Here is a 13,387-nt window from a genome sequence, read left to right as displayed (position 1 = left end):
AACACAAAAGTTATGTATATTATTTCATGTTTAATGTTGTAAATGTGTACAGTTCTGATGTTACAAATAATGAAAGCATTAAAAAAAGTAAAACCACAATAGTTACCAGTTGGTGGAAGGTCACGCGAGGGCCATCTTCAGCTGCCATAAACCACCATGCCGCTGCACCTACAGTGGCAGCTCCTACATAGCCTGTAAAACACCAGTCATTTACAATTAAAGATACGTAAGCTGTGCAAGACAATGTATCAGGCATTGAGTATTGATTACTATCAACGGAGAGAAGGAGGTCAGAACATACACAATGCAGCACTGCATAATTACACACAGGACAGGAAAAAAATCAAAAACTGCAATTAATTTGTATTTGATATCTGATACTGTTAATATAATTTCCTAGAGACGCTTAATATTTTTTTAATATATTTTTATTTGTATGTGACCACAATACATACATAGTCTGACCATAAGTATGAGTTTAAAAAGGGCAGCAAGTAATTTACCAAATCACTGATATCAAGAGACATTAACAAGCATTATTGCTTTGTTTTATTCAACATAAAAATTTAGTTTATACCCATTTAGTCATGCTGCTTTACTTTTGTTACACCTATGAAGAAAAACAAAGCATTAACTAAGCTCAACCTGGTTGCTAGTTAGTAACAGAAAACCCAACAAGCATTCAATTAAGTTTTTCCAGCTAATTTAACATCCTCAAATTCAAGTATTTCAATGATTATGGAATGCATTTTTTCTTCTCTCTCTCTCTCTCTTCACGTTAATTAAATTTACCATAGGAGACAGAGTCTTTGGCTTCAGGCCTCTATATCCTACACTACTCATCCTGTCAATAACATCTCTGGTTTCAGAGTTTAAAATCAAGGATGAATTTTTTTTTAAGTAAGAGTGATTTTGGCGGGGAAAAAAAATCATGCTCAAGTAGTTTAATTTTTAGTCAAGGTGGTAGTCACTGTAACGAAGTGTTACTAAATGTCTGCTGTTCACACTCTCTCAGTCTACAGTATGTCTTCTTTAGATGTGGCATTCCATTCACTCCTAACTTTGAAATGGTACATTAGAATAAACATGTAATTTTCATTAAGGAACTCTGTGTCAGATCTTTGTTGTATTTCACCACAACCATCATTTTTGTCTTGTAGCTTAACGGCACTTAAAAAAGCCAGAAACTTGCTAGACAACCCAACCCAACAAAGGGAGAACAAAAATCTAACCTGACATTTGCCATCCATGTAGACTTGAAATTTCTTCTTCTTAGTTACTAGTGAGCACTTATTTGAAATTTTCATCCTTTATCATTTACCAATTTAATATTTAAAGCAGCACAGTGGACTTTAGAAGCCATTGTCAATGTGAAGTCTGCATGGCTTCTCAGAATCTCTGCAAGTTTTTCTCTGGGCAATACAGTGTACCTGACACATCCACTAGGCCAACTGACCACTCTTAAAAAAGGCCCGAATGTGTGGTGTCCTATACAGGATTTGCTAATGGGGCCCAGAGCAATTTACAGTTCACCAAAGTAACTAGTTTTGTTTTCCAGTAAATAACGTGAATAGAATTTATTGGTATTCATGATTGACTTATTCACAAGAAAAGAGGAAACATGCATACCTCCAATGGCCAAATATCTGAAGAACAGCCAGCCACTAATTAAGGGTTCTCTGGCATTCCGTGGGGGTTTATTCATGATGTCCAAGTCAGGGGGATTGAAACCTAGAGCTGTAGCTGGCAAGCCATCAGTAACCAGGTTCACCCATAGCAACTGAACTGGGATAAGTGCCTCCGGAAATCCAAGTGCAGCAGTCAAGAAAATACTTAACGAAAAGGAAGGGAAGGAGGAGAGGGTTAAATATTTTGTCATTTTAATGTTAGAAAACTACTGTATTGCTTGTTGCTGTAGTATTTTTAATTTAATTAACATTCCACTTGTTACAGAGAAATAACTGGAAGACTACTAATGGTCTTTGCTCGAGTCCACAATGTAGTGCGCTTTGTTTTTCTTTTTACATACATTGTAAACAGCTAGTAATTTACATATAAGGGTCTGCATTCTATTGCACAACAATGCACAAAAGTAGTGAAACAATTTCTTACCAGACAACTTCCCCCACATTAGAGGAAATGAGGTAGCGAATAAACTGTTTCATATTATTATAAATGGCTCGGCCCTCCTCCACCGCAGCTACAATGGTAGCAAAATTGTCATCAGCCAATACCATCTCAGATGCAGTTTTTGCTACAGCCGTTCCAGAGCCCATAGCAATACCAATTTCTGCCTTCTTGAGGGCAGGTGCATCATTTACACCATCCCCTGTCTGCAAATAAATTATACAAAATTTGGAAAGCTTATCAATGAACTTTATACATAGAAGCTGGGATAACATTTCTCTGTAAAAATCAGTGCAGTAAAAAACGGTGGCTGTAAAATATCAATACATAATATGATTCTACCCCCAGAATCCATCCCTCAATCAAAGCAAATAAATACACATTCAGAACACAGAATTATTTTTTTTTTTTTTTAAACAAACACACACACACACACAACATACCATAGCAGTGATTTCATCAAATGACTGAAGAAATTCAACAATTTTTGACTTGTGAGATGGCTCAACTCTTGCAAAGCAACGGGCATTGACGACTGCATCTCTCTGGGCACTGGGAGACAGATCATCAAATTCACGACCTGTGAATGCCTTCTGAGTTACATCATCGTCCTCCCCAAAGATGCCAATACGTCGGCAAATTGCTACAGCTGTACCCTTATTGTCTCCAGTGATCATGATCACACGTATACCAGCCATCCTACAGAGCTTAATGGAGGCAGCAACTTCAGCTCTAGGAGGATCCAGCATTCCCACACAACCAACAAAAGTGAGGTCACTCTACAAATAGTGTAAAAGAAAAGTGATAAAAGTTAAAAATTCAACAACTTGAAAAGCAAATCCACATCTACTGAACAAATCTGTTCTAAACAGAGTTCTTGCCTCATATTCTGCAAATCGTGAAGAATCTTCCAGTTTTAATTCCTCCTTCCTCAATGGGCTGTCACGAGTTGCAAGTGCAAGACAACGTAGTGTATCTCTGCCAGTACCCCACTCTCTTATCACGGACATGATTTTTTCTTTGATGCCAATTGTCATGGGAACTTTGGTCTGACCCACACGAATATAAGTACATCTGTCCAGTACTCCTTCTGGGGCACCCTTCCAACATAAAGTGAACGTTTATGAAGCACAGTGTATAATGTACAAACAACAAAATTTTCTCAAGGAATGCTAGCAAGCAATTTACCTTGACAAACATCTTTCCTGCACTGCCACCTCGTGTTTTGTTAGGAGTACAATATACAGACATTGACTTTCTGTCTCTGGAGAACTCCAAGGTGAACTCTTTCTTCATCAACTGTTTAATTACCTTTTGGACAATAAAGTGAAAACACATAACTTGCTCATTAAACCACTTCTATACTGATTTTAACATTTTCAAAGACAACAAAAGCAACATTCTTATTTACACTAACAACCTGCGGGTTTGACTGGGTACCCTAGAATTAACTAGAAAAATGTACAAGTGCAAGCCAATTTACTTACAGAATTGCAGCAGTTGGCACGTTCAATCTTAGACAGAGCCTTCAAGTCTGTATCAAATACATTCATTTTCTCCACTAAACAGGTGAGTGCAGTTTCAGTTGCTTCACCAACCTTTTCAAATACACCCTTAGCCTGTAGGAATAATAAGTCAAAAGAAATATGGGTGGGAACACATTTAGTCTTAATATACAAGCTACACGTGTATAAAAATTAAACAGATAACGTATCTGGTTTTATGACTAGATTATTTTATACTAAGGGGTTTAGGTAACTAGTCTGCATTTTCATAAACCTTCACAAACAGGAAATTAAAATATGGTATTATAGTGTATATGATTTTTGGACATAAATCAATTGATAACAGGGCACTCATTTGTACATACCTCGTTGTAATCCAGAGATGAATCATTACACAAGGCACAGATTGTGGCCACTTCAATAAGGCTGTCATACTGTGAACATTTAATAGGCTTTCCGTCTTTATACCTACAAGATGATAAAAGCTAACAAGTTTATAACTCAAATGTAATAGGATCAATTACACTTTGAATGTAAAAGCTTAAAAAAAATCATTAATGTAAACTAAACACCCACACATAGTGAACAGCTAAATGGATTGCAATCATAATTAAAATTAATCATCAATGAATAAGTGACAAAAATAAAATCATAACAGCTTTCAGTGACACATTAAATTACGTTTGCACTCTAATTTGTGTTGTACAAAACTGCTTTTAATGTATATATTTTATATTACATATATAAAAAAGCTAAATAAATAGGTGAGGAAATACTACATCATTACAAATTACATGTGCATTATAAGCAGCAGTAAGCATTCCTGGGTTCAGGTTTGACAAGTACTTGGGCTAGTTTGGCTGCATTTCCCATCTTGATCAAAGCTGTAGCTATATTATATGTTTCCCAGCATCAAAAAATTGTAAAGCAGTATCTTCATAAACTACAATGCAGATTATAAAAGGTAGAAGTTACAAGACAGAAATGACACACCGCAGAATCATTTGGATTGGCACCTGGCCATGAAAGGAGTTGGTGCAAAGCACAGAAGAGGGGACACAAATGGAGAGCACTTCGTAGAAAGCATTTCAGAAATGCTTCTCTACTGCTCAAGTCCATTATTCTAGGTGCACTACCACTGGCGAGTTTTCTTAAGGATCCTGGCTAGGGTCATTTCATACAGTTCGGGGAACTTGAGACAAATGGTGCTGCCTACGAGCCCAAGTGAGGTGGGATTTGATGCCAGCAGCATGAATGCTAAGGCAGTTAAGGTAGATAAAAGCATGAGAAGCCACATGGAAGGATCATTATACATATACATCCATTCCTGAACTCTTAAATACAGTCTAATAACCAGCATCTGCTCACAACTCTTACATTTAGTCCTATAAAACCAAAGTCCGACCACAGTGTAATGAACACCTCGAGTTCCATACTCTCTTTTTGATCCTTTCACTTTGTGTGCACAAATAATTCAGTTTTTGTGAAAGACTGTGTTTTCAACTGTCACAACTTTTATTTTTTAATTGCATCTTAAGCAACCACGTGCAAGTCATAGGCAGTTTGTGCTTTACAAAACACATCTTGAGAAAAAATATTAACTGCAGTTGAATATAAGCATGCTATATACAAAATGTAGTACATATACGTAATACCTAGAAATTAAAATTGTGAAAATAAGTACTTATTTTATCATGACAATTCAAACTTTTAACTAATTTGATATCCCTAAATGATGGCAATTAACTGTAAATTAGGAACAAATAATACAACGTCTAATTGTCCTTTCCACCTTGCAAGTAAGATTACCATTTTAGTTCACCACAAGACCTCCGTCAGATACCTGACAGACAAATACGTGATTCTTAATTCTATCATCTATGAAGCTGTTCATTTTAAGGTAAAAATGTGTCACGTTTTCTTAAAAGGCAGCAAGGGAAAAGTCTAAGTGAATGCATGTTATTATCAATCAATGGTCTAGAGGTGTAAGACTTCAATTATCAGAGGGCCCCAGAGAAGTTCCTGTAGACACACAAGAGAATTGCCTATAGAGACGCAGCCTGTTCAAATTATTATCTCAACCGGAAGGTTTTTTTTTTTTTTTTAAATTTGGTGGAAAATAGGCATTACTTCCCTTCTTACATAAAAGCTTACAAAAAATAGATAGAAACCCAGAAAAGTGTACTGCACAACGATGTCACTGTTGAATATGAAATTCTAAATCCTGGACGATCTGCATTGTAACCAAGTAATACAACATTCATATAACTGACAACAGTAACAGTAACCCAATATCAGATAAGCAACTCTAATCCAAACAGTGCCTTTTCTACTGGGCTATTCGCAGTATACCCTTCTAACTGTGCTTTCTGTTATCAATGGCCTTCAAAATCTTCCTGAAAAGGGCATTTACTTACACTTCTCCCTCGGGTGCATATGTTGATCCAGTGATGGTAAACTCATTTAAAGTACAGCTGTCTGCCTCTGTCTTGTCAATGATAAACATCTGAAATAAAGAAATGATACTTTCAATACATTTAAAAATACTGTAGGTTCAGTTTTTACATCACATTTTAAATAAACAATCAAAAGTAACATTTTCAGTGATATTCTTATTAAATGAATACAGTGTAACAGAAGGTGACTTGAAAAAAATGTTTCAGTGGTGGACATGTAGCTTGTTCATGAAACGTCAAAAATAAACAAAAGGAATAAAAACAATAAAATCAGCAAAAATCAGCAGTCTTTTCAGAACCTGTACCTGGTATACAGTCCATGTACTTGCACACATTTGGACCGTTCAAATCAGTTCCGGGGAACTAAATACTAGATTATTTGTATTTGTGGTATTAACTAAGTTATGGTGGGTGATATTTCTCTAGGTTTTGCCAGACACAGGCATTTACAAGGACAGAAAATTTCTACTGGCTTTATACATTAGAATCTAGAATGAGTCTTTTCACTAGTGAAACCTCCTTTGTCTGAAATGTTCTACTAATGTTTACCGACTAAAAATAAAATCCTACCCTGCTACAAAATCAAGATCTCTCTACCTAATCTGCCGAATGGTTTCTATTGCAGGTTTGAGAAGCACTCCTCTACCACTTTGGACATTAAGACCATGAACCCCTCTCTCAGACAGTTCAACTCCAGCATCAAGTTCCATATTTCAGAGTGTACAGTCCAGAGACACAAATGTCATAAAGTTCCTAACAAAGACCGCTAATCTCCTTCTACACTAAGACACTGTGCTTATCAGTAAGCACCTCTGTTTACAGCCATTTTCAGTAAGTCTATTGATCCGTGCAAAATATTTGCCTGTTTCAAAGTATCCACAACCATTTATGTACCCAAGAATCAAAATATGTGCTGTTTTAATGATTACAGACATGTTTGTAAATACCTTAATAATAAATAATACTACTATATTTTATTCATATACTGCCTTTCCCATGCTCAAGGTGGTTCACAGAGTCTCAGAAAGCAACAGCAAGTATATATAACACTAGATACAAATGTTTGCTGAACACTAAAACAAATAGATACAGGATACACAAAGTATAAAAGGAATCAAAGTAAACCAGAGTAAATACTAAATTCAATAATAAAACATATAGTATCATTTGAGATATAACAAACACACAAATTATCCTGATCATTTGGAAAGAGTAGTAAACTAATAGAAGGGGCGGAATGTCACATTAAGTTAAAGGCCTTCATGAACAGAGGAGTCCACTGATCTATAATTAATTTACGGAGGTCACTCAAAAGTCTGGGAGCTATACAGCTGAACTCGGAGTGCGGGTTAGTGTGGAGCACAACAAGACTGCCAGAATCAGAGAACCTTAGTGGGCTAACAGAAGCAGAGTGATGGAGAAGGTCACGGATGTTGTCTGGTGCAAGGCCATTTAAAGCTTTGCAGATTAATTATAGATTTTTATATCCGACCCTGTAAGACGCAGGAAGCAAGTGGAAACAAAGCAGTAGGGGTGTTCTGTACTCATTGTTACTGATCCGTGTAAGGACTCTTACAGCAGAGTTTTGAAACAACTGCAGCTGTGATACAAGATTAGAAGAGGAACCTGGTAGTATGGAGTGACAATAATCGATGCAGTTTATGATAAAAGCAGAGATAAGTTTCTCAACATTAGAAAAGAATAGAAAGAGCAAACACGGGATATGTTACAGAGGAGGAAATAAAGTTTCTTAATGTGGTTTGTGTGGGTGGAACAAGAGAGAGGAATCAAAAATGACACCTGTCACCAGAAGGTGGTCTGATGAGACCGACGTCAAGAATGGCTAAGAAGGAGTCACTTAGTCATTTTCCAACCCAATACATCCTAACACAGGGTCTTGGGTGTCTGCTGGATCCAATCCTAGACAACACGGGGCGCAAGGCAGGAACAAACCCCAGGCAGGGCGACAGCTCACCGCAGCTAAGGAGGAGTTCATTTTCTTAAGTTACACCTTAGTGCCAATTTGCAGGAGTTCAGTTTTCTTGCCATTTAATTTTAAGTAGTTCTACTCCATCCAGGTTCTAATTTCACTAATGCAAGTTATGAGCTGAGAAAGCACGGATGAAGTTTCATTTTTTACATTGAAATAGAGTTGAGTATCATGTGAATAAAAATGATAACCCAGTCAATAGCTATAAATGATATGGCCAAGGGAAAGCATATACAATAGATACAGAAAAGCAGAGGACAAAGCCCCGAGGAATTCCTCTGATTACTGATCATTCCCAATTGTTTCTTTCATATTTTATTATACTGGTAATGGCATGTTAAATTCCAGCAGATTTAACTAGGATTGGTTTTGATCTCTAGATCTAAATATATACAAAATTAGAGATTTTCAGGATTATATTAAAATTGTATAAGTTGTTTTAACAACCTAAAATGGCATAGAATTCACTTTTCTTGAAAAATCATACAAAACAAGCTAACAGATTATACCCAGATTCATTTAGAAAACATCTGTTTTCTATTGTATGAGTGCTGCACAATATGAAAACCAAGGAGCTGACTGTGGAACATTAAGACTAAGCCATTATGAAGAAAAAGCTGGAGAATGTAAACTGGCAAAGAAAAGTAACAAAATGGGGAGATACATAGCACAAGAGTTCACTCTACCAAACTGAGTAACTGTATGAGGGTCAGAGATACGAAACAGCTCAGCTATGACACGTACAGAGTCGCAGAGCTTTTTGACCGACGCTGGTGAAACTCCTCAGAAATCAATGTGTTCAGCACATCAGATTAATTCTCTTTACAAAATTGTTTAGAAAGCTAGAATAAATACTATCAATCACCTGGGATGCACCAAGCATAGCAGCATCTTACTCAAGGGTTGCATTTCAGTGGGGGGGAACTAGAAAGCCTATTACCTTCAATGTAAACATGGATATAGCCAACTGTAGGGAAATCATTTATAAAATTTCCAAGTATCCGATAAGTTTCACAGTGAAACAGGCCCATTATGCCCCAGGAAGCTGTACTGAACACTGGAGGAAGTGCCTCTTGTGCAGCCACAAAAAGACCAGGTCAGAACAGAATGCCTCTGGTCATCTTTGTCATCTGGTAGTAGCTAGGCCTAACATCTTCGGCAGAAAAATACTTCTGTTATGCAAGATGAACCCTCTATACTATTTCCAACCAACACTTACTGAACAATGCATACTAAAAAAATATTACTGAATCCTTTAACATGTACAAAAGCATATAAGAATCTAACCCATAAAAATGTAATATTACTGTTTTTTATGAACAGCATATGCAGAAGACAGAAAATCTAAAATGCTTTGGGTTTGCTATTAAAAAGTAAAGAAAATGTTTGGTAGGTCAAACCCATTTTTCTATCATAGAAATTATAAAGTGCTATCTATTTATCTTTGAGAGATTCAAAACAGTAAAAACCATGCTAAAGAGTCAGGCACTCCATATTATTTGATTAGGGCATCCAAAAACACCACATCATTTACTGCACTCTGCATTTTCAAGTTCACAATAGCAAAATGCTAATTTAATTAAAATAAATAAATAAAACTGCCTACTTTTTAGTGAAAATAAATTTTTATTTAAAAAACTGACTGTAGCCCTAAAAGCTTAATCTATACACACATACAAAGTGAGGGGAAAAAAGGAAAAGAAAACCACTGCTAACAGCCATACAGAGACAGACAAAACCCCATTTAGCTCAACGTCACATGCAACACTGCAGCAAGAGGGGTGGCTGCTGAATACAGATTAGGGATGGCCTGGTGACAGCACTGAAATAGTCTGAAAGTAGCAGAAATAACCATTGTATTATTAGACCTCTGTGACTGAAGATAAAGGAAACTAAACACCAAGGTTCATTATGCAGATATTAATGCTTTAACAAACTGAAAACCAAACTCTGCAGGGACGGTGCATGAAAAATTGAGATTTTAAATTAAATGCATATCCTTACTCAGTACTTTATAAATATTGCTGAATACATAACGCTGCCGACAGAAGACATCTTCTTACATCTGACCAGTGTAGAGAAAGGAAGAATATGTTTGCAGCAAATTAATCTAAAGCTTCCCCCCCATCAGTTATTTTTAGCTTTTTAATTAGATAATTTACATCTACTTTATTTGGCTATAGCATTGCAATTTGATTACTGCTGTTACACATTAGAAATAAAGGGAAGACCATTTTAAAATTCTGTGCAATATTTTTCAGTTTCTTACTTAAATGTAGCAGACAAAACCTTAGAATTTACACAAATAATGGGTGGTAGAGAATTCACCTAAAAGAAGGGGATTTATTATGTAACCAAAATGCCAAAGCACGAAAGCATTCTGAAATTTGTTTCCCCAAACAGTGACTATTCAAAAACCAGTAAAGGATTCCGGCAAAATTTACACTGAATAGATTCAAGAATTCTGCAGCCAGAACAGTACATTAATCCACAAACATGAAAATCTAGTTATTTGCTTACCCTGCACACAGACATCTGGTTTGTAGTAAGAGTGCCAGTTTTATCAGAACAGATGACAGAAGTGCAGCCCAAGGTCTCAACAGAAGGCAGACTTCGAACAATGGCATTCTTCTTGGCCATCCTACGAGTACCAAGGGCCAAACAGGTAGTAATGACAGCAGGTAGGCCCTCTGGTATAGCTGCCACAGCCAAGGCCACAGCAATCTTGAAATAGTAGACAGCACCACGGATCCAAGATCCACCATGGACAGGATCATTGAAGTGTCCAATATTGATGATCCACACAGCTATGCATATTAGAGATATGACCTTGGATAGCTGTTCACCAAATTCATCTAATTTCTGCTGTAAAGGTGTCTTTTCTTGTTCAGTGGCTGCCATCTCATCTCTGATTTTGCCTATTTCGGTGTTAACACCAGTGGCAACTACAACTCCAACAGCTTTCCCAGCAGCAATATTGGTGCCCTGTTAAAAATAAATACAGGTTATTTTCAAATGAATGATTTTAGACCAGAACAATGCTTCCTGCAAAATGTCACAACATATCCAGTAAATACACATCATCCAAAAAGTGTACCATTTCTTTTAGATAAGCAGTACAGAAAGAGTTTTGTAAAGGGAAAAAAAAAAAAAGATTTTCTTATTTAGATAAAATAAGGTGTGGGATATAAATAAATATTGCCAAAAAGATTTTTAATGAAAATAGAAATAGTGCATAAATAATTCATAATAAGATCTATACCAGTCCCCTTAAACATAATAACATACAATGTTATTTCCCAAAATTACTTACAGAAAAAAGCATATTCTTTTTGTCCTGGTTTACTGCTCGTGGGTCTGGCACTGGGTCAGTATGCTTTATAACTGACACAGACTCCCCTGAAAAATACAAACAACACACACATCAATTAAATTTTAAAAACCTTGCTAAAATGAGCTACTCAATTAAAGCTGGACAAATCCCCATCAGGAAAGTAAATAAAAAGTTACAACACTAGACAATATATGAACAGTGGAGTAGTGGGTTACATGTTGTATTACAGCACTTGACAATGCTAGGCTAGTAGTTGGGGTTGCATTAACGTGGGTTACGGAGTCTAAATTGCACTCAAGTGACTGTTAGTGCATGTGTTAGAAACCAATGGCAGGCTGAAATTAAGATTTTAAAGGTTTCTGTTGGGATTTAGGTAGGTTCTCTGTGACACTGTATTAAAAAAATAAAGTCTGAGGAAATGAAGGAAAGATTTACAAAACAATATTTGATCTGTATGTATTTATTAAGACAAGAACCAACACACCTGAATTTAAAAAATGTACTTTATCTAAGCAAATTGAGACTGTTAATAGTTCAGTTTTCGATAATTATAAAGAAACTGGTCACCAAAAAATTACTACATTTAAAAATATGCACCACCACTACCTAAAATACAGGGTCACAAACTCTGCCTATACTATGCCTTACAAAGTACTGAAATAAAATCAACTATGTTGATAATGCTTTTAAATAATTTTCTGAATTATTTCAATTAAGTAAAGACGACCTCTGTATAAGACAGAAATTTTTCCTTCAAAAGGCCCATTATTGGGATTTTGTACGAATTTAATCCAAAATCCTGAACACTAGTAGTTACGAAAGTACTGGAATAAAACAGTAAACATTTGGGTGCATATATATAGTTCTTATTTTTCAAATATCACACAACTCAATATGAAACATGTAACTATGTTTTGTACTTGCAACTGTCTCCTAAAGAGCTCAAAAACCTACTTAAGATTCCAATTAGTAAATTTTTCCACGTATTCACTCTTTAATACAATATCTAATTTTTCCTAGGCAAGATGCATGTCTCATTCCAATTTGAGCGAAATAACCCAATTTGCAAAATTCAGTTTTTCAGCACAGATATTAAATTTCACATAATGTAATATTTTCAATACAATGTACAAAATATACCTATGTATCCCTTATATGCTAAAGTTTGATACAGCAGTACAAGTAGTATAATAAAAGGTCCATATTAATTAACTAGGCTTACATACAGAAGTAGGGCGGCACGGTGGCGCAGTGGAGTTTGCATGGTCTCCCCGTGTCTGCGTGGGTTTCCTCCGGGCGCTCCAGTTTCCTCCCACAGTCCAAAGGTAGATTGGAGATTCTAAATTGGTCCTAGTGTGTGCTTGGTGTGTGGGTGTGTTTGTGTGTGCCCTGCGGTGGGTTGGCACCCTGCCCAGGATTATTTCCTGCCTTGTGCCCGGTGTTGGCTGGGATTGGCTCCAGCAGACCCCCGTGACCCTGTGTTCGGATTCAGCGGGTTGGATAATGGATGGATGGACATACAGAAGTTCTCAAGTTAATTCAAAGTCATCTCTAACTTTACACTTACCTGTTAGAATGGACTGATCAACTCTCAGAGTTGTTGATTTGATGGAGCAAATTCGAATATCTGCAGGAACTTTGTCTCCAACTGAAAACAAGAAAAAAAGACACAGTAATTGTAATTTTTAATGGTGTTCTCAAATGCACTACAGGTCAACTAATACCAGTTTCTTACCTCATATTTACAGCGACCCCCTAGATAAATTGCAAAATATTTAAAATTAAAAGCATGGGGGTTTGCTGGTGGCGGGTAGTCTCGCAGCTCAAGAATTTAACACACTTAAAATTCAGTCCTAAAGGCGGTCAAAACTACTTCTTTCCATCAACTTGTCCTGGGGCAAGTTCTTGATAATAACCAGTAGCAAGATGACAAGATGTGTCTGCTATCAGAAGGCCTACATCAGATACATTTTCA

The 13,387-nt window shown here is 36.4% G+C and overlaps 1 protein-coding gene across 2 annotated transcripts in view; it reads right to left on the bottom strand.

Annotated features, from left to right (window-relative positions):
• The window catches only part of LOC120540949 (sarcoplasmic/endoplasmic reticulum calcium ATPase 2), a 57,934-nt gene that overhangs the window by 9,715 nt on the left and 34,832 nt on the right, over positions 1 to 13,387 (bottom strand). For both annotated transcript variants that reach the window (XR_005635903.1, XM_039772150.1), the window contains exons 6-17: positions 12,980 to 13,060; positions 11,392 to 11,477; positions 10,599 to 11,063; positions 6,050 to 6,138; positions 3,998 to 4,100; positions 3,615 to 3,746; positions 3,316 to 3,438; positions 3,009 to 3,227; positions 2,571 to 2,906; positions 2,113 to 2,333; positions 1,630 to 1,832; positions 107 to 192 (exon numbers count right to left, since the gene is read on the bottom strand). Coding sequence is in view for 1 of the 2 variants with exons in the window: in XM_039772150.1 (XP_039628084.1) it covers positions 107 to 192; positions 1,630 to 1,832; positions 2,113 to 2,333; positions 2,571 to 2,906; positions 3,009 to 3,227; positions 3,316 to 3,438; positions 3,615 to 3,746; positions 3,998 to 4,100; positions 6,050 to 6,138; positions 10,599 to 11,063; positions 11,392 to 11,477; positions 12,980 to 13,060 (2,144 nt within the window). In the remaining variant the exon portion in view is untranslated. The remainder of the gene's footprint in view (positions 1 to 106; positions 193 to 1,629; positions 1,833 to 2,112; positions 2,334 to 2,570; positions 2,907 to 3,008; positions 3,228 to 3,315; positions 3,439 to 3,614; positions 3,747 to 3,997; positions 4,101 to 6,049; positions 6,139 to 10,598; positions 11,064 to 11,391; positions 11,478 to 12,979; positions 13,061 to 13,387) is intronic.

This window comes from Polypterus senegalus, chromosome 12 (assembly GCF_016835505.1).
Source record: "Polypterus senegalus isolate Bchr_013 chromosome 12, ASM1683550v1, whole genome shotgun sequence".
NCBI lineage: Eukaryota > Metazoa > Chordata > Cladistia > Polypteriformes > Polypteridae > Polypterus > Polypterus senegalus.
Note: the sequence above shows the minus strand (reverse complement) of the source record. Positions and strands in the feature narration are given on the sequence as shown.